The 26,773-nt window shown below is 36.4% G+C and overlaps 3 protein-coding genes across 4 annotated transcripts; 2 read left to right on the top strand and 1 right to left on the bottom strand.

Annotated features, from left to right (window-relative positions):
- Positions 1–227: 227 nt before the first annotated feature.
- LOC137741983 (lactoylglutathione lyase) lies at positions 228–4,555 on the top strand. Of its 2 annotated transcripts, none has more exons than XM_068481701.1 (9): positions 228–329; positions 584–715; positions 808–869; positions 1,415–1,475; positions 1,748–1,827; positions 1,949–2,019; positions 2,721–2,810; positions 3,404–3,526; positions 4,263–4,555. In XM_068481701.1, the coding sequence occupies exons 2-8, from the start codon at positions 623–625 to the stop codon at positions 3,502–3,504; spliced, it is 558 nt and encodes a 185-aa protein (XP_068337802.1). In that variant the 5' UTR covers positions 228–329; positions 584–622; the 3' UTR covers positions 3,505–3,526; positions 4,263–4,555. The 2 variants fall into 2 exon arrangements, with proteins under 2 accessions (XP_068337802.1, XP_068337801.1); XM_068481700.1 differs by lacking the exon at positions 228–329 and adding an exon at positions 342–503.
- A 9,757-nt stretch (positions 4,556–14,312) lies between these two features.
- On the top strand, positions 14,313–15,236 carry LOC137743049 (uncharacterized mitochondrial protein AtMg00810-like). The gene has a single exon (XM_068482967.1). The coding sequence runs from the start codon at positions 14,313–14,315 to the stop codon at positions 15,234–15,236; it is 924 nt and encodes a 307-aa protein (XP_068339068.1).
- Positions 15,237–21,049: 5,813 nt separating this feature from the next.
- Positions 21,050–24,561, bottom strand: LOC137743848 (transcription factor RAX1-like). The gene is made up of 3 exons (XM_068483781.1): positions 24,239–24,561; positions 23,978–24,104; positions 21,050–23,563 (listed from the first exon to the last, which is right to left on the bottom strand). The coding sequence occupies exons 1-3, from the start codon at positions 24,372–24,374 to the stop codon at positions 22,780–22,782; spliced, it is 1,047 nt and encodes a 348-aa protein (XP_068339882.1). The 5' UTR covers positions 24,375–24,561; the 3' UTR covers positions 21,050–22,779.
- Positions 24,562–26,773: the final 2,212 nt, after the last annotated feature.

Raw genomic sequence — 26,773 nt, 5'->3', positions numbered from 1 at the left:
ATAGAAACAGTCCCTATAATTGTTCACTATCAATCATTTTAATCATTCTATGAATTTTTTTTGTTAAATTAAAGAAATCACAAGTTTAAGAAGAAGGGTAATTTGAAAAAACTCTCAATTTGATGAAAAATTCTCACAAGAAAAAATAAACTAATTGACAGTAAACAATCTCAAAATCACTTATATTTATTTTAAATCTCAGAGCAAAGTGATATAAATGCATGCACCATCTTGAGAAAAAGCCGAAAGAAAATAAAGGCGCAGAGAGACCTCCAAAATCTCCCGCACGAGAGAGCCCTGTCCTCCTCTGGTTTCCTTTCTCGCACAAGGTAAAATCACTCTCTCTCTCTCTCTCTCGCACTCACAAGTCACAAGAGGCCTCCATGGCTTCTTCTGCTTCTGCAATCACAACCGTCCTTTCCCGCCTCTCCCTAATCCGATTGGCACCCAAACCCTCCCCATCATCTCCTTATACAATCCCACTCTTTTCCCCCAAGCCCAAGGTCCAAATTCATCTTACATATTCTATATCCTTCGGGATTCGATAGTTCGGTTGCTCTCTTACTTTAGTGTGTCTTTGCAGGGTCCGAATCCGAAATACCGATTCCGATTGTTTTCTTCAATGGCGTCCGAACCGAAAGAATCTCCGGCCAACAATCCGGGCCTCCAGGCCACCCCAGATGAAGCCACTAAGGGTTACATCATGCAGCAAACTGTATGCAACCGCGTCCCTTTGAATGAATAGATATAAAGTTTGTATTTAATTTTTCTGTAGAAATGGATTTTTATTGTGAATTTTGATTGCAGATGTTCCGAATTAAGGACCCGAAAGCCAGTCTTGACTTTTATTCGCGTGTTTTGGGAATGTCGTAAGTTTTTGTTATTGTTTCCAGCGTTTTGATATGAAATTCTTTCTCTTCTGTTTATTATGCTTTTGTTGCGCTGGGTATGAGTTAAGATTGGCATTTTGAGGAATTTTTTTGGTTCGTGAAATTATTGTGTTTTTGTGTATGGAGGGTAGAGTTGATTAATATCTAGAATTCTAGTGCATCATACTTTGGGTGGGTTTGTCTCTGTTGTTAGAAATCTGCACAAATAATGGAGCAAAAGGAAGAACAGGCATATCAATATCGGTTTAAAGTGTCAGGATGTTAGTTTTGATGTTGACTTTTGGTAGGTTTGTCTATGGATACCTCACATTTTCTTTGGATTTAACGGGACATGATAGCAGGATTTCAGTTGGGTTGTTTTTGTGTTATCAAGTGATGTAATGCCTCTTTGATTGGTTTTTGTATGAGTGTGTATGTAAACATGCATGTATGCACTTTGCTATGGCTGGAGATTCTGTAACTGGATGTTGTTGAAAAATTGACTCTTTAAGTGGAAATTGACGGTGATTTATACTATTGTTCAGGCTACTTAAGAAGCTCGATTTTCCCGAAATGAAGTTTAGTTTGTACTTTTTGGGCTATGAGGTAAAATTCATAATGTCCCATCTGCTATACCGGCGTTTTATACTAGGTGCTCTTGTTGGTTTTACAGTGGTAGTTGGATTACTGTTTTTCCATTCCCTCAACCATCTGACACATCTCCGACGTCCTATTTAATGCTTCTTCTTAAAGGAGCAATTTGGCCTTTCACCTTTTAATCTGTCAAACCCCTATATGCAATTAAAGTGTGTGATAGTATGTCTCTAAAAATTGTCCTCCAGAGACGTTTAATTTTATTTGAATTTTTTCTGGAATAGGACCCTGCTTCAGCTCCAACTAACTCGGTTGATAGAACAGTTTGGACTTTTGGTCGGAAGGCTACAATTGAGTTGACACAGTGAGATTCTTTTGTTCTTCCTACATGGTCTTTTTTTTTTTTTTTTTTTTTTTTTTTTTTTTTTTTTAACAATTTGTGTCGAATGCTCTCGGTAATATCTGACAATCACTTATATTTCCAGTAATTGGGGTACTGAAAGTGATCCAGAATTCAAAGGATATCACAATGGGAATTCAGAACCTCGTGGCTTTGGTATGTAACGACCTATCAATGCGTTAAAACATACGGTTCTTATTTTTATGTTATATAACGTAGTTGTTTCTTCCCTTACTTAGACTTCGATTAACTATTCCATTTAATGTGAAATGCCAGGTATTATGTCATTTCTTCTTATGCAGCAAGTATTGATGGTTCCAAGAAATGCATACATTTGGACTCTCTCTGAACCATGAACTTAAAATACATTCGTAATGCTTAGTTCTGCCTATAAAAAAATTAGGCTACATTTTTCAACAATAAACAAAATTTTAAAGCATAAACTTTTTTGTATGGATTCGGTGTGTATCTTTATATAAAGTGTGGTATGGAGTAAAATGTTTTCATGTTTAAACAAAAGATAAGAGAGCTTCCAATGCTCAGTTGGTCTAATTATCAGGAAGGCTCGATTTGTGGACAGGATCAGCAACTACTGAAATTCATACTGGATCAGCAACCTTAAACCCTAAATCATATATTGCTGCAAATGTGAATAATGTGAATATTCCTCAGTTATTTTAACTTGTAGCTTTGCCTGATGGCCACTGGTAGTGGTTGATCAAGCATGTTACATGTACTTTTTCTACTTTGTACTTTTTCTACTTTGTACATAGTGATTCTGACAGACTCTGCCTTAAATCAATTCTACTTTCTGGCATTCACAGTGGCTGCCCTAACTGTCTAATTTTGTTACTCAGGACACATTGGCATCACCGTTGATGATACATACAAGGCATGTGAGAGATTTGAAAGTCTTGGGGTAGAATTTGTGAAAAAGCCAGATGATGGTAAGAACACATATATAGTAGAATCTATTAATAAGTATGAGATGTATCCTGGAAAGCTGGACCTCATTGAACATTAGCACATATAATTGGCGGGGATTGATTGGGTCACCTTAGATCCTTTTTATGTAAATAAACTGATAATTTTTATTATCAGTTTGTAGGGAGTCTCTGTTGTATACGCTATTTACAAGTAACGCAGATGGTTTCAGTTAACCAAAAGATCATCACTTTCCTGAATTAACAGCAGCAGTAATTATAAGTTTGTACCAAAGCCCCTTGGGAAGCATTATGGTTTTTAAGGATGTATGGATGTATGTGCATAGATGGGTGCGTGCTCCTATATGCATGTCTGTTATCTTCTAGTTCAATCATGCGTTTGGTTACAAACTTACAATAAGGAACGAGCAAGATGTGTGTTTCCTTATCTTCGGGTGGATGACCATGACCATTTCTTTTCATTCTCACTTACTCCCTGGTTGTTGGATTATTAGCACACCCCCTTTTAGATTCCTGCACTGTTTTATTTGAAGAAATACAGAATGGGGAAATATTTATGTATTTCTGGTTCCTTAATTTTGTGATGTTGATTGCAGGAAAGATGAAAGGGATTGCATTCATTAAGGATCCTGATGGTTATTGGATCGAGATCTTTGACCTTAAAACTATAGGAAAAGTCACAGCTGATGCTTCTTGAGTTCATGGTACCTGAATTTCTGGTTAGTTTCAATTTTCTTATTCGTGCTTTTAATTGATTGTATAGGATTTGATTTAAAAAAAAAAAAAAAAAAAAAATTGGTTTACTGGCCTACCGCATCATGTGTATCGTAAGCATAACAATATTCATCTGCTAACCACTATGTTAAGCATTTTATTTTATTACTAGATTCCCTACCCTCCCTCAGAAACATGATCAGAGGTTGTTCTGATTCATGGTACTTGAGCCATTCACAGTGCTTGTATTCAAGTGTTTATGCATTTTTATGCATGCATGGATGACTACATTGTGTAGATGTAGTGCAAGATGGGTATTTTCAATGAGTATGGTGCGGGAATAGACTTAGGTCTATCCGAATTGTTAGGAAAAAAAATTCTAGGGCACCAGATTGCAAGGAGTACATTCATCTTGTGATAGGGTTTGGCCATTAATACATATGGTGGTTCTGAATGCTTTCTTGGTATACACAAGCCTTGAATCTCTAGAAAACGGGCACAAGCATGGTGTAATATCATGCATCTAAAAGTATATAACTTTTCTCTTTGGGCACAACACCTAATTTACTCAGGTGTTAACTAGGTGTTGTAGCTCGTATATTTCAGACATGAATTGGTCACATTTGTATCTACGGGCTGTGGATTTCATTTAACACTTGCATTTCTTGGTTCAATGTTGAAGGTTAGAAACTTGCATAGTTATCAAAAGATTCAAAACAAATGTATTCGATGTCAATGCAGGTGAGCGTAGGTGACAACTTGCAGGCGCAGCGATTCTTAGTTTTTCCTGATATACTCCGAGTCCAGACCAGATGTTATGGCACTTTTTCTTGTGTGTTTGTTTTGTTTCTTGTTACTATGGTGTGTGGAGTTTATGGGTTGCGTAAGTTGTTCTTGGTTCAAGTTAGCTTTGTTTTTGTTGTCTACTCGGCTGTTTCTTTATTACAAACTTAGTCCTTCTGATCTCAATGTGCAACTTTTGCAAGTATTGGGTTTCTAAATCCATCATTACTAAAGCAGTCAAATTCATAATATTTATACGAATTGAGTTTCTTGTATGTGCACCCGCATCATATTAAGCTCAAGTGTTTAAGAGCATTTATCTTTGTGTTTGCATTTGTGGTTCTATTTGTGACTCTGTCGCCCGCTATTTTGCTTGTATCGGGGAAAAAAACACTGCATAGCTTATCGTGGTCAGCAAGCACAACCCAAATCCGTCAGCAGATGCCATCACACAAACGAATGGGATTTTCTTTTGTGTTGAGAGGAGTGCATATAGTTTTACTAGTGTTCATACAATCAATAAATTTCCCTTGTACATCGGAGGTTAAAATCAAAAGTAGTAGTCGTACAGAAAATTGATGCCGTTCATATACAAGAAAATACTAGAGACATGAACCTGAACGGATTAATAGTTTGGACTGCAGTGAACCAAGGAATTGCGACTTTGTAATCCAATAGTTTGTGGTCCTTCCTGCAATTTTTTATTTGTGTGCGGCACCGACTTTGTAGTCCTCAAATACATAAAAACTAAGAAATACATAAAAACTTACAGAGAGATTCTTACTTAGGGGTGGGCACGGTGCAGTTCGGCCTGGTCCTACCCTCAAACTGGAATTGGAATATATTAACGGTTCGGAGCAGTGTGGTTCCGTTTAAATTTATTACTAAAACTGTACGGTTCGGTTCATGGCAATTCCGGTTTGGTTCAAGTTGGTTTACGATTCCGAATACCAAATGATATGAATACCAAATCAAAATGCTATTCGAAGTTTATTTGTATTTTACATTTTTTTTTTTTTTTTGCATGCATGCATGCATTCCAAAACGTCTTCTAAAATGGTTATACAAAGTTACAGACAACAGATCCTTTTCAAATACTAAATAAAAATGCAAATATCCCTGGCACTTTGGCAGCAGCAAGCAAACAAATAAATTAAAAAAAAAAACCGTTCACCCTAAAATAGACAAAAAAAGAAAACCCAAATTCAAAAGATAGATAACCAACATCATACAAAGCTACATTATCGTACTAATTCACCCTTAAGAGAAAGTAATTTGAATAAATTTTGCTCCCCTCCAATTTGAATAACATTACTGTACTAATTCTCCCTTGGTCTTAGTATGCACCATAAGCAAATCAACTTTGTCCAAAATACTCAGAATCCTCAAAGCACACAAGTCTTATGAAACCTAATTGAGAAGTGAAGTTTGAGAAATGCTCTCATGCAATCGCACTAAGTGAAACCAATTTGGTTTTGACCACTCATCTGGTGACACATGTATACAATTAATAATTTTAGTTAATTATTTATATTCATGGTTCGATTTAGTTCTTAGCGGTTCTACAAGATGAAAACCATAACTGAAATAGGTATGAACAGTTTGATTTGGTTTCGCAGTTCCACAGTTTTTATGCCCACTCCTATTCCTGGTTTAGAGATGAACCTTTTTTTGAGATTCATTATTTACATTTTAAAAAATTTATTTTGCACTCTAAATTTTCTATAATTAGAAATAAAAATACACATACGAAGAGTGCAAAATGATATTTTAGAGTGCTAATAACATTTACCTTTTTTGAGAGAAAATCAAACTTACAAATAAATTCTCGATTAATCCTATTACCAAACTTGTCACAAAGTAGCCTAAGAACTATTACGTAAGGAAAATTATTAAACCAAACACAAGACTAGATATGGTAATGTACTACATTAGCAAACCCATGAGGAGACATGTTGGCTTCTCTAAACATATGCTTAATCGAGTAATGTGAAATTTGCTCTAGCAGATGTCAAATATCTTTGATGAAGGATGAAATTTACCACAAAATTTGCATCTGCTTTTTTATTACATGTACTAGGATTTTAGAGTCGTCTTTGACATCAACTTTTGCAATGCACATTTGTGTTGGCCATTGAAGAGCGTAAAGTTGTAGCTTCAACCTGCAATATGAAAGATGTAATGCTTGATTGCACGTACAAACACATGTAACGTGTTGGCAACTTGTACAATTCAAAAAAAAGAGAAAGAAAATGATATTTTCCTCTTCTAATTCCTACTAACCCAATTGTCACTACAACATCGGAGATTATATACCACAAAAGAAACTATTACATAATGAGCTCATCTCCTTTTTTTAATTGACCTCCTACTTCCTTTGATTAGGGGGAGGTCTTGTTCATGTGTGTGTGTGTGTATTTTTCTATAACGATATATTTATTATAAATAGTGGGGGAATAAATTGTTATCAATTCACCATCTACGAGATTCAAACTTAAGACTTTTACTTACAAGTGAAGAGAAATATTATTAGATTATAGTACTAATGGCGTGTTTACGAAATGGGAATGAGGTAAGTGGAATCGGAATTGCATTCCTTCAAATGCATTCATGTGTTTACTTGTATATAAGGAATGAAAACAAAGGTGGGATCCACCCAAAATGGGGAATTCAATTCTGGATTTGCCTGGAATCCGATTACCAAGATATAGGTGGTAATTGAATTCCAGAAGAAAGGGTCCATCAGTAATCAAACTTTTCTTCCTAATGTGCCCTTGTACTTCTTTTTATATCCCAAAACACCGCTGCGGCTTCAACACTCATGTTTCTCTCTCAGTGGACTCCTTGCAACTTCTTCTCCAATTTCTCTTCGTTCCGCGATTTAGGACTAGAGCTTTCAAGGTCCATCTTCCTCCTTGCCTTCAGTCAGCTGTTGTTTATCCCAAACCCGATTCATGTCCCTATTCTTATATATTCTCATCACGACTCTTCGATTCGCCGACTCCATGGTTAAAAACTCATTCACTGCCTTAACTAGGAAACTCAAAATTGGGGTAAAAAAAATTAAGGCTGGGACATGGAAGGAGGGAGCATGAAAGGTTCTTCGCAAACGTGGGGTGGGTCGACAGTAGAGAAAGATATTTTAGAAAGGGGTAGGTCGGCAGTACGACGGCAGCAGAGAACGATGGGGAAATTTTAGAAATGGGTAGGTCGGGAAAGACGGGGAAGAGAGGGAGAGACCGAGGGTCACAAAAAACATTGGAAAAATGAAAGAATGAGAAGAAGAGTTTCTGGGAAATTGAAGTTGCAGAGTTTCTAGTGGGTTTTTGAAAGCGTGAATGAGAAGAAGAAATACTAAAAAATAAAAAAATGAAAGATAAAAGTTTAAAAATAATTAGCATAGAAAATAGATTAGTTAAACTAGGAGTATTTTAGTAATCACATTAGTTCTCATTCTGATTCAAGTGAATTAGTAAACACTTTATATAGATCAATGTCATTCTTACTTTTATTCCAGACAGTTTTAGTAAACAACTTCAACAGTAATCTGATTCTGATTCCACCTTATTCCAATTCTTCCTCAATTCAATTTCTTCTCAATTCAATTCCTCTCAATCTGATTACGGATTAGTAAATGTGCCCTGAGTGCAATAAGTAATACATTTAGGTTTTTGATTTCATCACATTCTAATTTTGTAGTTGATCGTGAAATTTATTAGTTTTGTATGATCAAATATTAGAAATTATCGTATGAAAACGCTAGATACAAGACCTACCTTATCGTATAGATGTTACAGTAGCATTTTATACATGCACTGCAAATCATAGTATTCATTCTCATCCGAATGTCAGTGAAAGAGAATATGTTTTTTCTCTAATATGGACAAATGGAAGTTTAACTAATAAGTCCTAAGGAAACACCCCACAAAGCAGTCCATCAAAGAATATTGTAATGTTTGTTTTTAGAATAATGAGACGCTTGATTCTTTTATGAAACAAAAAAATTACAAAATCCCATGAATATGGAAGTCGTATGCTTTTTCTTTTTCTTTTTTTTCTTTTTTTTTTTTTTGACAAAAGATAAAATAATTTATATTGACTTTTTTTTTTTTAAATTACAAGGAGTGAAATTTAATATTTAAGAGAAAAATAAGAGCTACACTGTTTTAACTAACTTAACTAAATCTAAGTTTAAGTAGAAGCACAACATGATTTAAGTGGAAGGATTGTTATTACATCCTTTTGATCAACTCAACTGCTAGCTAATGTATCTCTTCTATGTAATGTTTTTATCAACAGATATAATGATAAGAATTTCATTGGGGAAGATATTCTAAACGTATATAGAGTAGGCATGCTTGTACTCAAAGATGATCGATTACATTGAAAAATGTGTGACATAAATAGCTGTAGTTTATAACCAGATGATGAAATCAAGGTCACGGACAACTTAGAGGAAACAAGCTACAAACTGTTCATATAATTTAATACAGTGGCTCTTTTCTGTTCTGTCAATTTCATAGTTTAGAAAGATTTTCGGTGTGCTTTAAACACATACATGTGTTCTATATGTTGTATACAAATAGATAGATATTTGAACAAAAAAAATTATTTTTGTTGCAGTCATATTTAGAATATGAATGTGATTGTGTAAATCCTAGTAAATATGAGAATGTATCTTATATTCCTATTAAGAGTAAATTACCTATTAAATGTTATAATCTTAAAGGGAAAGGTTTTTACCTATCCTACTACTATAAATAAAGGCACAATGGGGTGAATCAAACACACCTCACAATTAAATCATTCTTTCTTCTCTCTAACCATAGCCGGCCCCCTCTCTCTCTATAAACCCTAGATCATTCAATCAAATAGGTCTACAACACGTTATCAGCACATTCTTACTAAAAGCTGAGAAACTGACGCATCGTAGGAGGAGGCTATCATCCACCAAATTCAAAGGCTTATTCGTTTTCTGCTAATCAGGTACGCTTAAAATAAAAAAAGATATTTGAAACGTCCACGAAGCATGAAAACATTCCCCATGATGCATGAACCCTTCTATGTTTATATTTCCCTTCCGATATATATATATATATATATATATATATATATATATATATATATATATATATATTGTATATATTCATATATTTGTTTCATGCATCGCACAATTAAATTGTTATGTGGAATCTGTGAGTCAAAGTATCAAATTAAATTAGAAGCAAATTTGGGTTTCCTAAACCCTAGGGGATTTGAAAAGAAAAAAAAAAGGAAATTAGACATGATGCAGCACACCACCACACCACCACAGTTGGCAAGCTTGCTGGGCTAAAGCCCAGCTGATCCTCACCGCCATCGGGCCTCGGCCTAGGGTCCATCTCAATGAGGCCTGCAGCCCCGGCCCGTTGCCATCCAATCCAGCCCAGTTGGCTGGGATTTTTCCCACGGCCCGCACCAGCCCACAAGGCTGGGCTTAACCCTCGCGCGCCCAACCCACGGCCAGTACTGCGTTGGACCTCACCCGTGACCTCCCTTGGCCCAACATGCCAGCCTACACGGCCGGGCTTACCCCCCTGACCTGTAGTTCATTCCTGAGGCCCTTTTTTGGGCCTTGCCTTTTACTTAAGGCACCCAACCCGTGCCCCTTACCCATGGCACCATGCCCAAATATTTTTGGGGCTATATTTTTCGATCCGATAATATTATTTTGCTTCTACAATCGACCCCGCATGGCTCGATTTATTAAATTAATTAAAAGTGACATGCAGTCTATTAATCTGATAATGAATCCAAAATTATTGACCTGAAGATCACTTTTGGACATTAACGATCCAATAATTTATTTCTATACTTTGAACCGTTATATACTTTCGTAGTAACGAAGCTCTCACACTTGAGTTCCCGAAGAACCTCAAATCCACTATATTCAAATTAGTATATTGCATTTCGTGTTTCTTGCAGGAACCTCTCATTATGAATTAACTGTTCATAAAAACTAAATCGAACCTGTAGTTTCAAATTTAGTGCCTTTGAAACCTGAAGTTTTCATTCAAAACATACCACATGAAACCTGTAGTTTTCATGCATAAATTAAACCAATACATGTCTATAGAACTTGCATGTTCTACGATATATGTCTATGGTTTACCATATAACTACTCGTGTTTTTCCCTCTGTTTTAGAGACATGTCGAACTTGAACAAGCTCGATTTCTCCACTCTAGAAGTCTCTAGAAGAAACTATCTGAAGTGGGTTTAAGACATGAAGCTCTATTTGACTGCAAACGGTATTAGAGCCACTATCGAGACATCTATCACCGACAAACCTGTTGACGAAGCTCAGAAGGTTACTGCAATGATCTTTATTCGAAGACACATCCATGATGCACTGCAGACTAAGTATCTCGCTGAAGAGGGCCCATGCACCTTCTAGCTTGCTCTGGCCGACCGTTTCAATCACCAAAAAGACATATACTTGCCTGAAGTAAGACACGACTGGCAGTATCTTCGCTTCCAGGACTTTAATTCCGTGAATGAATACAACTCTGAAGTTTGTAGAATCCGTTCATTGTTGAAATTCTACGAAGTAGAACTAACCGAATCATAGCTCCTGGAAAAGACATATTCGACCTTCTGTGCCACCAATATTATCTTGTAGCAACAATATAGGGCACATACATTCACCAAGTTTTCAGATTTGATCTCTGTTTTACTTCTCGCTGAAAAGCAGAACTAGTTTTTGATGAAGAATCATCAAGCTCGACCCACTAGCTCGAACACCGCACCTGCAGCGCATGCGATTAATTCTAGCAGTCATAAACGATGAAAGAATTGTTGTAGCCGTGGAAATGGGCGGCAAGCCCCACCACGGGCCCAAGGTCAACAGAGTGCCACACTTAAGGGAAAAACTGTGATCCAGCAGCGTCCACCACTAGCCCCTAAGGCCCTAAACTTCAAGAACAAGGGCAAAGCTCCCGTTCAGCCTGCTTATACTGAACTGGACATGTGCTATCGCTGTGGATTAAGGTATCATTGGTCACGTGTATACAAAGCTTCCCCTGAGGCTATTTCCAAGTATCATTCCCGTCATGAGTCTTAACTTTTACACATGTGGATCATCCGAAAGATGCAATTACATTAATGGAGATATCAGATTTTCAGAAGGCATTAGCGCCTATGGATGAATAAATTAGACATGTTTTTAGGGTGTTTACCCCTAGTGGCCGAACCCACTAGGAGTGGCCTGCCCTACCCCACCCTATTTTCTAGGTTTATGTTTTAATTTTGAACAATTTTTCTAAGTATTTGGAATAATTTATTTGGTTTTGGTTTGTTTTGAATTATGGATTGTTATTTGAATGGATATTATTTTCTCGAATTGCTCAATTGAATGAATGGACTTATATTTATGCCTGTGACCAATTCAATCAATTTATTTCTAGGTATGTCTAATGGGGAAGTTAGTTATTTGGCAGATAGTGCAACCACGCAAACCATCTTGTGTGAACAACACTATTTTACTAACTTAATACCCACGAAAGCTCATTTGACGACTCTCTCAGACTCATCTAACTTGATTGACGGATACGGAAAGGCACGTATCATATTGTCCAATGGTACAATCTTGACCATTAAGGAAGCACTCTATTCTCCATGTTTCGAAAGAATGTTGCTGAGTTTTAGAGATATTTGAGATAATCAATATCATATTGAAACCATTGAAGATAATGGTTCTGAATTTCTTTGTATCACTTTATACAAATATGTCCAGAAGCGTATTCACGAGAAGTTGGAACGTTTGCCAAGTGGGTTATACATCACAATCATTCACGGCATAGAAGCCCACAGTGTTGCCGACCCTATGCCTGAGTTCCAGGACACTTTATTGCTTTAGCATGACTGTTTGGGACATCCTGGACGTGACATGATGCGCCGTATCCTCAAATTTTTATACGGGCATAAGTTACATCCCTATGTTGGACTCCCGCCATGCAAAGCGTATTCTTTAGGGAAGTTGAATATTCAACCCTCCCATACAAAGATTATTCACGACCTCCCTAAATTTCTTCAGAGGATTCAAGGGGACATTTATGGACCTATCCAACCAACTTGCAGACCATTTAGATACTTTATGGTGTTGGTTGATGCATCGACAAGATAGTCACATGTTTGCTTGTTGTCCACACACAATGCCGCATTTGCTAAACGTCTAGCTCAAATCATTAAGCTAAGGGCTCACCATCCTGATTATCATATTAAGTCGGTTCAACTGGATAACGCTGGAGAGTTTACGTCACAGACTTTTGATGATTATTACATGTCAGTAGGGATTAATGTGGAACATCATGTACCCCATGTTCACACCCAAAACGGCCTGGCAGAAGCTTTCATAAAGCGCCCTCAATTAATAGCTCAGACTTTGGTTATGATAACCAAATTACCGGTATTTGCATGGGGCTATGCAATATTACACGCAGCTATGTTGGTCTATATGAAGCCCACCGCTACCCAACCATATTCACTGTTATAGTTGGTCACTGGATACGAGCTTGAAGTTTCGCATTTACGGGTGTTTTGGTGCGCCATTTATATGCCAATAGTGTCACTGCTACGAACCAAAATGGATCCTCCGAGAAAAATGGGAATCCATGTTGGTTATGATTCGTCATCAACTGTTCGCTACTTAAAACCCTTGACAGGAGATCCTTTTACCGCACGTTTTGCGGATTGTCACTTTGATGAAACAGTCTTCCCGTCGTTAGGGGGGATAAGCATGCTAACGTTCCCGTAGAACGCCGCGAATTGTCATGGTATGCTCCCACTATGTCTCATTTAGATCCCCGCACTACGTAGTCTAAAACTGAGGTGCGATGAATTATAGATCTTCAGAACATTGCTTAAAGCATGCCAAATGTTTTTAATGATGTAGCTAAGGTGACAAGATCACATATGCCCGCTGCAAACGCACCTGTAAAGATAGATGTACCCCGTGTATATCCACAACTTGCCCGGGAAGGCCGGACTGTCCCCGAAGGTGAGGAAGCTGCACTTTCCATGCAACAAGGTACATTGACGGCTATCCAATCATCTGCTCCAACCTTGAAGTGTGGCAGACCCCTTGGTTCAAAGGATCCACAACCCCGGAAGAAGAAAATGGCACCAACTAATGACCCTAGTTTGAATCCGACCATCGCTCACTCATCCATTCCAACGCATGAGGTTATTCTAGATTACGATGATGCTTCAGACGAAACATGTCGGCCTCTCGAGAATCGTGAGATTTCGGTCCACTATGTAGTATTGGATAAGGTTTTGAATAAGAATGAGATGATCGTCAATGATGCTTTCGTGTATTTAGTAGTTACTAACATCATGCTTAGCGATGACATTAAACCACGTTCCGTTGAATGCCGACGTAGAACCGATTGGTCAAACTGGAAATAAGCAATCTAGGTCGAACTTGATTCGCTTGCAAAACGTAAAGTGTTTGAACCTATCGTTCCTACACCACCACGTGTGAAGCCCGTTGGCTACATGTAGGTTTTCATGAGGAAGCGTAATGAGAAGAATGAAATAATGCGATACAAAGCACGCCTCGTAGTGCAAGGCATCTCTCAGCGCCCTGGGATTGATTACGAGAAGATGTATTCCTCCGTAATGGACGTTATAATGTTCTGCAACTTAATCAGTTTGGTAGTTTCCGAAAAACTGAATATGCAGCTTAGTAGTAACCGCATATCTATATGGGGATCTAGATATGGAAATTTATATGAAAGTTCCAAAATGACTTCCATTAACTGGTTCAAATAGTTCTAGACCACGGAACACTCTCTCAATTAGGTTAAGGAGGTCACTCTACAAATTGAAACAATCCGGGCGGATATGGTATAATCGTTTGAGTGAATATTTGACAAGTCAAGGTTATGTGAACAACGAATTATGCCTATGCGTGTTCATAAAGTAGTCACATTCCGGATTTGCAATCGTTGCAGTTTATGTCGCTGACATGAACCTCATTGGGACTTCCACAGAGCTTGAGGAAATTGTTGCACACTTGAAATCGGAATTTGAGATGAAGGATCTTGGGAAAACTCGATATTGTCTCAACCTGAAAATCGAGTATTGTTCGGATGGAATCCTAGTACATCAATTGAACTACACCCAAAAGGTGTTGCGTAATTTTAATGAAGATAAAACGAAGCCTTCGAGTACACCCATCGTCGTTCGGACTCTAGATGTTAAACGAGATCCCTTCCATCCAAATGAGGATGATGAAGAGATTTTTGAACTCAAAGTTCCTTACGTAAGTGCAATTGGGGCTTTATTGTACTTGGCTCAGTGCACTAGACCCGACATCTCCTTCGCTGTTAATCTATTGGCAAGATACATAAATGCTCTCACACGCAGGCACTGGAATGGTGTTAAGGACATTTTCTGCTACCTCAAGGGTACTACGGATTTGGGCTTGTTCTATACCCACAAATCTTCGAGAGTTGCCACCCCCTATGGTCCTCAGATTGATTATCGCCTTGTTGGTTATGCAGATGCTGGATATCTGTCTGACCCATATAGAGCACGATCTCAAACAGGCTATGTCTTTACCATTGAAGACACCACTATATCTTGGAGGTCTACCAAGCAAACGCTAGTTACTACTTCGTCGAACCATGCTGAGATTCTCACCCTGAATAAAGCATCGCGCGAGTGCTTTTGCCCAAGAGAAGTTATGGTACATATTCGAAGCACTCGTGGTCTTACATCAGTCGTTGACTTTCCTATGACTATCTTTGAAGACAAAGCTGCATGTATCGAGCAATTGAAGAAGAGATACATCAAGGGAGACAACACCAAGCACATAGCGCCGAAGTTCTTTTACTCACACCAGCAGCAGCAGCATCAAAATATTGAAGTCAAGCAAATTCGTTCCTAGGACAACCTAACCAATTTCTTTACCAAGTCATTGCCCAAGTCTACTTTTCAGAAGCTCGTCCAATGAATCGGTATGCGTAAATTATCTGAGATGAATCACTTGTAGCTCTCTTATTTAGAAGTTATGTCTAACTCAGGAGGAGTATCTATAAGCATACTCACATGATCTTAATGTACTCATTTTCCTACGATTAGAAGCATTTTTTCCACTCAATTTTTGCTACCTAACGAGGTTTTAATGAGGCACTCATCCTGGGATGATCATATTCCGTTGAGTTCACTACCTTCGTACTGTTTGACGTTTGTTTTAGACATTATGCATACTTCTCACTTTTCTCCTTAATTTATGGGTTTTCCCCATGCCTTGGGTTTTACCATTGCGAGGTTTTGTGAGTTTTACTACAAATGCGTACTTCACTTAAATTTGAGACTCGCGATCACCCGTTGTGCCTATAACTTCATCAACTATTCTACCTTATCTGCTGAAGATCTAATGCGATGGTTTGTTGAGTATTTACACACTCAAGGTGGAGTGTTGCAATCATATTTAGAATAGGAATGTGATTGTGTAAATCCTAGTAGATATGAGAATATAAATATTCCTATTAGAAGTAGATTACCTATTAAATGTTGTAATCCTAAAGGGAAAGGTTTTTACATAACATATTACTATAAATAAAGGTACAATGGGATGAATCAAACACACCTCACAATTAAATCACTTTCTCTTCTCTCTAACCATAGACGGCCTCCTCTCTCTCTCTAAACCTTAGATCGTTCAATTAAATAGGCCTATAATAATTTTCACTTATATAATAACATATAACTCATTATTAAGTAATAGGGACATATTGAAAAATCTCTCATGCAAACTTCAACACCCTATCTGTGAATCCCCCGGTTTATTCACAACAGATCATCATCATCCTCTAAATAATTATTTTTTTGGACAAATTACAGAAGTTTTTAAATAATTGAAATTAAAATATTTGAAGTGTCAGACTGACAGTAGGTTCCACACTTTTTGACCTTACATTTTCACTGGAAAAGACATTCCTAGAAATGCTTTCCCCCACTGTTTTTAAATTAATCAAGTTGGAAAATCAATTGATAAAACAAAACCTTAACCCTAACTGGCAAGTGGCTATTTGTTTAATCAAATTGAAGTTCAAGTTAGATGCAGATTGACAAATAACGTGGTGATAAAGTGGAGACATCACATTCGTTTTGTTCTATAAGTAGTGAGATTTTATTGGGATTATTGAAAATTTCACTAAAAAAAACTGACAAAATTATTGAATAATATTAGATGAAACAAATTTTCAAGGCTGCAGCTTCAATTGGCCGCACGTCAACTGCTCCCACTTTAATAAATCTGGGGCGTATGACTGACAGAGATATTGTATTGCATCAGACAAATTTGGGAAAGAGGATCCTCGCCGGATCCCTTCCCTAGAATTTTAGGGATTATTTGATTTAATCATTTTATTGTATATTATGTGTTCAGTTTTCATTAGATATTATTTATATTTAATTTTAAATCTTAAATTTTGAAATGATTTATAAACGTACGATATATGATGAATATGTAAGATCACAAGATCCATAAGATCTTGGAAAAGATCTGGCGAGGATCCTTTCCCCAAATTTGGACAGCTGGTCCCGATAGGGATTCCCTGTCACTTCAATAAAATACAAGTCTAAATTGAACTCTGCTGGCTACCATATGAAACCCCCCCTTTTTTACTTTATTTTCATTTCAGGAAGGCTTCATGCATGTATAAGATATGGTAGCTGATATAGGTAGAGGAGAGGAATTCCCCAGGGGCTTGTGTTTGATATACAGACTTTAGGTCAATGACTAACATCTCCACGGGTGTGGACAATTAAAGTAGATAAAATGTCACATCCCTGTTCGGGAGAGGACCACTTCTTGAGCCCGCTCCACCATCGTAGCACGATATTGTCCACTTTGGGCTTACCATTCTCTCATGGTTTTGTTTTTGGGAACTTACGAGCAACTTCCCAGTGGGTCACCCATCATGGGATTGCTCTAGCTCCCTTCTCGCTTAACTTCGGAGTTCCTACGGAACCCGAAGCCAGTGAGCTCCCAAAAGGCCTCGTGCAAGGTAGGGATGAGAATACACATATAAGGATCACTCCCCTAGGCGATGTGGGATATCACAATCCACCCCCCTTAGGGGCCCGATGTCCTTGTCGGCACACACGCGACCAGGGTTAGGCTCTGATACCAAATTGTCACATCCTCGCCCAGGGGGAGGGACCACTTCCCAGGCCCGCTCCACCACCGTAGCATGATATTGTCCGCTTTGGGTTTACCATTCCCTCACGGTTTTGTTTTTGGGAACTCACAAGCAACTTCCCAGTGGGTCACCCATCATGGGATTGCTCTAGTCCCCTTCTCGCTTAACTTCGGAGTTCTTACGGAACCCGAAACCAGTGAGCTCCCAAAATGCCTCGTGCTAGGTAGGGATGAGAATATATATATATAAGGATCACTCCCCTAAACGATGTGGGATGTCACATAAAACATGGTATGAGTGGAGGGAAAAATAATCTTAAAAATTCAAAAGACGATATATGACTTCTTTTTCAAAAAAAGATAATATTGTCCTCATTAAATGAGTAGTACACACAAATATTCCCACATACAGTTCAACAAATCTCTGGAGGCTCGAGCAATTGACTACGACTACACCAACCTCTCCTGCTCGTGGTGAAAAAAAAGTTAAAAGCATAAGATTAATCATCAAATCATATATTTAATACATTTCTGATTGAAGATCAACTCAAACAAGTAAAGAATCCTCATCACAATCAAACAAGGACACTTACTTGATAATCCCAAGATATTGTCTCATAATTAATATCTTTGGGATAGTGCTTTCCTCATCCATCCTACATATGACACACCTTGGCTAAATGGAAGCCACCTTGTGTAGGGCAAAACTCTAACCGTATAGCCAGCCACCTCCCTATAAATACTCCATCTATACCATTTTGTGGTAAGCTTTTGCTACATACTCAAGCCTTAAACACTCACTCTTTTCAGAATTACTAACTTAGGCATCTGAGGTCCATTGGTCACCACCCCCCCCCCCCCCCCCCCCCAACACCTCGTAGGCGTGCATGTGGCTTTAGCCTTGATCAAAGGTGTTTATTGTTTTGTATATATAACTTCGTCAAGACTGAAGTCGGTGGATTTTCGCTACCACAAACTGGTGCTTACTTACTTGCCTTACAGAAAAATTTATCACTCAAATAGATTAGCTAAACCAAGTAGGCAAATTTATATTTTATTATTTTATTTAATCTATAACACTACTTTTGCCTTTTAGTAATGTTATCTTTCTCCGTATAAATGTTTTACCATAAAAACAGATGTGGGATCCAATTTGCCTACTCATGGTATTGTAGGCAATATTGCTACTTTGGGTGAGTAGACAAAGTTTGCTTACTCAATTAGCTACTCTATTAGAGCTAAATTTTGCATATGTTGATCATCAAAAAGAATTTGGCTACTCATTTACTTATTCTATTGGAGATGCTATAATAGAATAAGTAAATGAGTAGCCAAACTCTTGCTCATGCAATGCGATAGTACACCAGTTACCTCTTTTGTTTCTCAACAACGAAATCCATGTAAATAAATTTGCTTTTAGTTAATTGTTTGTCTTTTGGCTAAGCGTTTCAATTCTCTTTTAATTAAATTCGGCAAAAAAGAAAACAAAAGAACAAAATTTTGATGGTTAAGATTTTCATTACCATAAACGGGTAGAAGAATCATGTTTTATTGTTACATGTTAATTTATTAAACTCAACAAGCCGTAATTTTATTTCAGTCATGTTTTGTTCATTTCCTCTGATTTAACACTGTATCTTCACAAGTCACGACTTATTGATATGAATTGTCACCCCTAATCACGAGTTGTTTAATTTCTTTTGAAGAATGAGAGGTGGGTGGCCTTGAAACGTGTTTTGTTTTTCAGTCATGTTAAGCCCAATCGCTCAAAGAATTTTAAAACATTTTGAATGGGGCTATTAGAAGAAAAAACACAGAAGCTATTCAAAACTTTTTTTTGATACGCTACTTAGTACTACGGTTTAGTAATATTTCTCTTTATTTGTAAGTAATAGATCTTAGGTTCGATTTTTGCTAAAGACAAATTTAAACTATATTATTATGGTTAGTCCATTATGAAGCTGAGCCCACTCTCTCACTCCCTTAGTATAAATACTATCGTATGTTAAAATAATAAAGATAAAAAATAAAGAATTTTCTTTGATACACAAAAACATTTTGGATGAAGGATTTGCATGCCTTAGGAAATTTAAAAGAATGAAAGGAGATAACAGTCTTAGACAGCTTCGAGGGAATGTTTTGCCGAAAATAATGGAGGGTAGTGGCATGCGAGGTTTTGGGTCATTGGATGTAGAGATAGAATATCGATTTTTATTTTCTTATTTAGTTATATAAGGGTAAACTTGAAAACTTATTGGATAAAACTTTTTAGTTTAGTGTAAAAATAAGACAAGTGGGTTCAAATAAAAAATTTCTTCTCCATTGACTAATGGTTTTTGAGTTTAAAGTTGAAGTAGTTAAGGTTAAGACACTAAATTTGTTCATAAAGTTTTATTTACCAAATAATTGGCTGGAAATTTTTTTTTCCGAAAAGTAACGTGGCAATAGTTGATTGATTTAAATTTGAATTCAGCTTTATTATTGACAAGTAAGATATATAGTGAACCATAAACTGACATATTATTGGTGAAAAAATTGGTGCATAAATTTGAAGCTTTTTATTCGTAATGGTCTTTGAGATGGACACAACTCATTGCTTTGGTCTCAGACAATGAAAATCGATAGAAGTGGTTTCTGATTTTGTCCACTGTAAATCATTATGGTCTTTCTGTGAAAAATCTGTCAATATCATTGTAGAATTATCGCGTGAAGAACCACGTGACCACCTTTTTAAAAGTATTTTTATCAAACCAAATCCACCTCTTAACGAGGATATTGACAGATTTTTTAAGAATTGATCAAAATGTTTTACGGTACACAAACTTAGAGACCACTTCTATGAATTTTTATTGCTAAGAATAAAAGTGAATAGTTATGCTAGTTTGAAGGATCATTTTTAACTAAAATAACTATCACTAGCTAAATATTTTAGGGAGGCAGATTCTCTGCCCCCCAATTTTCCGTGCCCTTCTGTTTGTATGATCACAGTTAAGCCATGTTAACATTTTATATTACTATTCAGTTTTGTCTTATTATCTCTATAAAAAAACAATATAAAATATTAACAAGGCTTAACTATGACCACACAAAACAGAAGGACATAAAAAATGGGAAGGCATAGAATCTGCCTCTATATTTTAGAAACCTTCTTTTGCTTTTTTATTTTTTATTTTATTTTTTATTTTTTTATTTTTTTATTTTTTATTTTTCTGGTTTACTTTTGAGCTCAAACAGTTTCCTTTCAATGGACAATATTATTTCTTTTTCGTTTATAAAAATACAACTTATTTCAAAGAACCTCGCGATTGAATATCGCCTCCCCAAATGTACAGTCTAATCAATAGTAATCATTACTTCGTTTCTTGCGGAACCAATTTTATTTGTAGAGTCCAATTTATTAACAGTAGTACTGTTACTGGCGACCCATTCTTATCATCATGGCATTGGCATGCCGACTTACAGACAAGAGACTTGGAAACTCTGTCAAAGTAGAATTTTTTGTAAATTTTTTTATATTTCATAATTTAACGTTAATTTTCGTATTAATATTAAAAAATATTATGCTAAGAAACATAAGATAATAAAAAATACAAATAATTTGTAGAGAAACCTACTTTTAAAGAGTCTTTACAAAGACAATCGGTTGTGGACTGATCAACACATCAAAACACACATATAATAACTTCATGGCCGCCCTTGGGTTCTAACTATTGCACAAAATATTTTATGAGACATTGTTAATAATATTTTATGAGACATATTTATTAATAATAAACCATATTTTAGAGCTCGAGCCTTTTGCAAAACTCCAAAATTTCCAGCATCATCTTTTTGTCTTTAATTTACTGGAAGTAAGCATGTTCCCACTTCCAGTCTGACCTGATTCATCATACGTATAAAAGATTCTGAGTGATTAACCTTACTACCAAGCAACGGTAATGCACCCCCTCCACAGACCAACAACAACAATAACAAAAAACTTTGTTTCATGTGGAAAAAAAGTGTTACATAGTGATAGTCAAATAGCGAAGTCAAGAATTTATGTCAAATAGAATTTATATTGGATAAAGGAATTTTTTTTTTTTTTTACAACAAAAATATATAAAACCGTCTCGTTCTTTTGGTCATTTTAGCGATTAAGGATGTATAATCACTCACAAATTGAATTTGATATCAAATGTGAAGAATAAAGTGTGAAAAGACATTAATTTATATTTATTCTTGATATCAAACTCAAGACTGAGTAGCCATGAATTTCTTTTCTCATTCTGACCAAAAGAACATATTTCATTTTTTGTAGAAACATGAAGTACGAGAGAATTTGGAGGGCTTTGTTGTGCTAATTTGGACACATGAATTCTTTCTCTCTTGATTTCATAGATTATATAATAGAGGGAGATGAAAAATTAAACAAAATCATATTCTACAAGCGAAGCGAATTTTTTTTTTTTTTTTAATTCTGTAGTGAAAAAAAGAGAGAATATGATTTACTAATATCAGTATAGAACCATAGCTATGAATCTTTGATGTAAACAACTAAAGCCCTTGTATTTCTTTGTTGGATTGAAAGAACTTACCAATACTATTAAACTCAATTTGATAATGGTATTATATTGGCCAAATTCAAATTGATAGATTGTATATAGTAGAGGCTTATAAGAAAAAAAATTTCAGGGGGATTATCCTGTTCTAATACTGTTCTAAGGTGGCTCTGCTACCGGTGGTAGTTTTATCATTTGACTAGAGACGTATGATTTTGATGATGTTATTTAGACACAAAATTAACATATTGACACATATATTCTTTGTGATTCTCAAAGGTCACCGTTATCAATTATACAAATGAAGCTTTGGAAAATGAAAACCAATAAGATAACATTGCATGCCTTGGTTAAACCAGTTCGTGTTTGCATAAGGTTCTTGTTCTTTCTAGCTTTCATGACACATTTTTAATTCTGAAGACGTTGCAGTGAAGGACCGTACAACAACATTTCATATTAATCATCATCAGCATTCACGTACTCTCAAAATGAAATGCACAAATTAACAAAATAAAAAGGGCTTTACCATGTACTGTCAAAAAAAAAAAAATCATCGCATATATCAGATTCAGAGTTCAGAAACATATAGAATAGAAGTCCACTGAGTCAATCTTTCGGAATATCTCCCCCACCACCTCTCACCATACCCCATCAAATCCTTCTGATCATTTTACTTACAACAGTCAGTCAGTAGACTCAATAACTCTTCAGCATTCAGCAGCTACTAGCATTCAATAACTTCAGTAGAAATACATAACCTTCTCATCATCTTCTGTCTTGCTTTCATCAACATTGAATAATAAGCAGTTAGACGTAGAGGAACCATTAATAATAGTATCATTATTATGAGTATTTTTACTACTAGTACTAATCAGCTGCTGCTTAACATCTTCATCCAGATCAGTAAACTCTAATGTGTTGTTTTCTGCTTCAAAATAAAACCCATTTGGCTTCTCAGTCCATTGGTTGCCAAAGTTAAGCATCATGAAGCTCTGATGATCAAAACCCATTTCTTCTTGTTTGATGTTATTAATCTCTGATCTGCTGCAGTAGTCATAGCTGATCTGGTTATTACAGCTACCAGCAGATGAAGTACTGCAACTTCCTTCACTTCCAAACATGAGGATGTTATTGTTGTTATTTTTCTTCACTCCAGCTGGGTAATTTAGGGTTTGGAAAAGAGAAAAGGAGTTGGTGGAAGTATTTGAGAAATTATTGGATGTCAGTGAAACTTGTGATGGCAGTGGCAGTGGCACTTCAAACCCTAAGAAAGATCTGTCGTAATTGCTTAGGTCTTTGTACAGTGATGAGAGAGTTTCAGATTGAATCAATGATTGGTTTTGGTAACTGTGATGAGAAGAAGAAGGAAATGGGGGAGGTTTTAGTAAATTTCTATGGTGGTGACGAGCTGGAGGAGAAGCCATATGCATCCCCATGAGCTTCTTCTTGAGCTTGGTGTTCCAATAGTTCTTGATATCATTGTCAGTCCTGCCTGACAGCTGAGCAGCTATAACTGACCACCTGTTGTTAATTACAATTGATTAATTGTTAATTACATATATAATTATTCAATAAGTACCAGAAGAAGCAGAAATTTGTTCTGGCTTTCCCTTAACAGCTGTAAGTGGGTGTTGATGCTAGATCCAAACTTGGCATGCATTCAGTGAAAATATCCAAAAATAGCAGATTCTTGATATATGCAGTTTCTATAAACAAGATAAAATAAGGGAAAAAAAACATGAACTAATCTTTGTCTTTTCTTTTTCTCCTTTTTTTCCTTTTCTTTGGTACTGATATTGGATAGGTCATCAACATCTTTCATGATAGCAGTTGATATAAGGAAAAAAAAAAAGTAGACTCTAGAATATAGCTTTGGAAATTAGGTAAAAAGAGAAATTAATTAATATATTTAGTAAGAGTAGAGTAGAGAGTTTCCTGCTTCCAATGCTAGCATAGAGGCTGCATATCATTCTGTCCTCCTCATCAGAGAATTCTCCATGTTTGATGTTTGGCCTCAGATAGTTAAGCCATCTCAATCTGCAGCTTTTCCCACATCTCTTCAGACCTGATCCAAACACCCAATTTAATGAACCCAAACATAAATAACAACAGAGAGAGAGAGAGAGAGAGAGAGAGAGAGAGAGAGAGAGAGAGAGAGAGAGGGAGGGAGAGGGAGAGGGAGAAGAATTGAACCCTTACCAGCTTTCTGTGGGAGAGCAATCCAATTCCCACCAGTCCCATATTTCTCTATGTACTCCTTTAGCTTTGAGTCTTCTTCTGGTGACCATGGTCCCTTCTTCACGTTTGCTTTGTCACAACAAGGAGCCCTCCCCATCTCTCTCTCTCTCTCTCTCTCTCTCTCTCTCTCTCTCTCTGTGTGTGGGAGAGAAGTCTAGCCTTTGATCTCTTGGGTATCAACTAAACTCTCTTGAGGAAACAAAGGTCTCACACCTTTTGAAATGTACTTTGGTTGGGGAGGTGATGATATGCCTTAATAATGGTATAGAAGGGTTTGGACTTGGACAGCGTAGTACACTAGAAAAAAATATATTTTATTCACTGGTAGGCTTTTAAGTCAAAACGAGAGACAATGTTCAATCATCAGATTTCTAACTCCTATGCCAATTAGCTTAGCTAATCGAACTTTCTAACTTTCTAACTTTCCATCTCATATACGTTGGTACCCTACAAAATTAAATCATCATTTATCATGATCAACCTCACTGTCATACGTCTTTTCTCAAAGAAAGTATCCAAAGTTTTTCCAAAGTTTTCTACTACGTAGAAACAATATATATATGCAATTGAAGTTTAAATCTCCTTCAAAATTTTGGAGGAAAAAAAAAAAAGAAAAAAAAAATAGGCAATTGAAGTGATGGCTAGAGGCCTCCGTCATTTTTGACATTTTTCCAAATCACGGTCTTAAAGTAGTAGCCACAAGCTAGATAGACAAACTTGGTATGGAACTTCAAAACTAATAACTTCTTTTAAAAGAGAATCAACATGATATAATTTTTCGGGCTAATAACATATACCTAAATCAAGTTTGGAATAGTTTTAAAAAGGATCAAGTTTTAGTTTTCGCACATTGCTTTATAAGATTTGAAAACATATCAAATTTTGTCCTATTTCTATTTGACTGTCTTGTGCTTTGTTGATGTGATAAATGTGAGACATATCAAATGTGAAAACCATATGCTTGTAGCATATGGGCCAAAACTAGTCGTCATGGAACTTTGGCTTCGTTCATCGTAGATAACTAATTATAAGGTTTGGCCCTAATATTTGTATATGTAAGTGTGACTTCTATGCAGCTTAGAAATGGATCCCACATCGTTTACTGAATCCATTTAAAAGAGGATCGTATTGTGAAATAAACAACAAACATAAATTTGTACGATTTATTTTAGCGTATGTTTAAAATCACTTAAGATGGGGCAGGGGCAAAGCTACCTAGGGGCAAGGAGGGGCGGCCGCCCCTCCTCTTGTCGGAAAATAAGCCCAGGAGGGTGTAGCCACCCCTCTCGTTAGTCAGAAAACCTGTAAGAATGTTCTGCAACTTCTGGAGTTGCCATGGGCTGACACATGTTATGGAGAGTGGGAAGTTGCCCATCTGGCTCCCGAAAAACCCTTTCACTGAAGCCTATTTTACCACCCAAACTGCCTAAAACCACCTTGTGAGGAAAGGCAAAACCCGAACAGCAACGGCGGCTAGGTCAGGAGGAGGAAGAAGCAGCAATATTATAAAACAAATCTTAGCAAACGATGTGGTTTGGCTGAGCACTTAAAGTGGACGATGAAGTTTTATTCAAATAGAACAAATCCTTTGACCTTTATGGCCCACACGTCATTTGAACCCAAGCATGTCTAATTAATTTTTTATTTGTTCTGTTTGATGTTTTATTTAATTTTTTTCCTTTTATGAACTAGGTATACTTATCTATTTTTTATATAAAACATTTATCATACTTATCTAAAAATAATAACTATGCACATTGTTTGACAGACACAGATCCTCTTCGAATTTGAGCCTAGGGATCAATAGATATGGGCCATTAAAATTTGACCCAACGACTACAAATAAGGGGCCTCCTTAAAAGTTATAATAATTGTAGCCGTTGGATAGAATTTCAATGGCCCGGATCTTTTGATCCCTAGGCTCAGATCCGGAGAGGATCTGTGTCCTTGTTAGACGACTATAATACCTACAATTTGTAAGTGGTTTTTTTGCATTAATTGTTTAATTGATATAGAATTAGCGTAATATGCATTTTATCTATTTTGTTTCTATTGTACAATTACATAATGTATGTAACGATACTATAAAAAACAATGTTTAAATCATTCTTCAAATATTCTGGTACAATGGATAGTCCTTCTTCGAATATTTCCAGATAATCTTTCTTTGAATATTTTGGTTACTCCAAATCCTCATTCAAGTATTCCAGGTAGTTATGAACAACATTAATATTGTCTACTATTTACAAGGATTTGGTTGTCTACATTTTTTCTAAACCTTTTACTCTTTTAAATTTCTCCCCTTCTGCTGAAAATTCCTAGCTTCACCACTGAGACGAGGGATGACATAAAATATAGTTAACTCCAATTTTTCTCTAATTAATTGTATTAACACGAATATGTGGTCAATATTATTGATATCGTTGATAACTTGATTTAAGGGTTGTTAGTATGATTGATAATATGTGGCTCCTATATAAACTTGACTAGAAAAGT

This window comes from Pyrus communis, chromosome 8 (assembly GCF_963583255.1).
Source record: "Pyrus communis chromosome 8, drPyrComm1.1, whole genome shotgun sequence".
In the NCBI taxonomy this organism is placed as follows: domain Eukaryota; kingdom Viridiplantae; phylum Streptophyta; class Magnoliopsida; order Rosales; family Rosaceae; genus Pyrus; species Pyrus communis.
The sequence above is the reverse complement of the archived record's forward strand: the minus strand, read 5'-3'. Positions and strand labels throughout refer to the sequence as shown.

Coding starts and splice junctions, on each gene's coding strand:
- LOC137743848 (XM_068483781.1), bottom strand. CDS start 24,374: ATGGGGAGGGCTCCTTGTTGTGACAAAGCAAACGTGAAGAAGGGACCA. Junction 24,105..24,238: donor TGCTCTCCCACAGAAAGCTG/GTAAGGGTTCAA, acceptor TGTTTGGATCAG/GTCTGAAGAGATGTGGGAAA. Junction 23,564..23,977: donor CTCTATGCTAGCATTGGAAG/CAGGAAACTCTC, acceptor TGTAATTAACAA/CAGGTGGTCAGTTATAGCTG.
- LOC137743049 (XM_068482967.1), top strand. CDS start 14,313: ATGAACCTCATTGGGACTTCCACAGAGCTTGAGGAAATTGTTGCACAC.
- LOC137741983 (XM_068481700.1), top strand. CDS start 384: ATGGCTTCTTCTGCTTCTGCAATCACAACCGTCCTTTCCCGCCTCTCC. Junction 870..1,414: donor TCGCGTGTTTTGGGAATGTC/GTAAGTTTTTGT, acceptor ACTATTGTTCAG/GCTACTTAAGAAGCTCGATT. Junction 2,020..2,720: donor TTCAGAACCTCGTGGCTTTG/GTATGTAACGAC, acceptor TTTGTTACTCAG/GACACATTGGCATCACCGTT.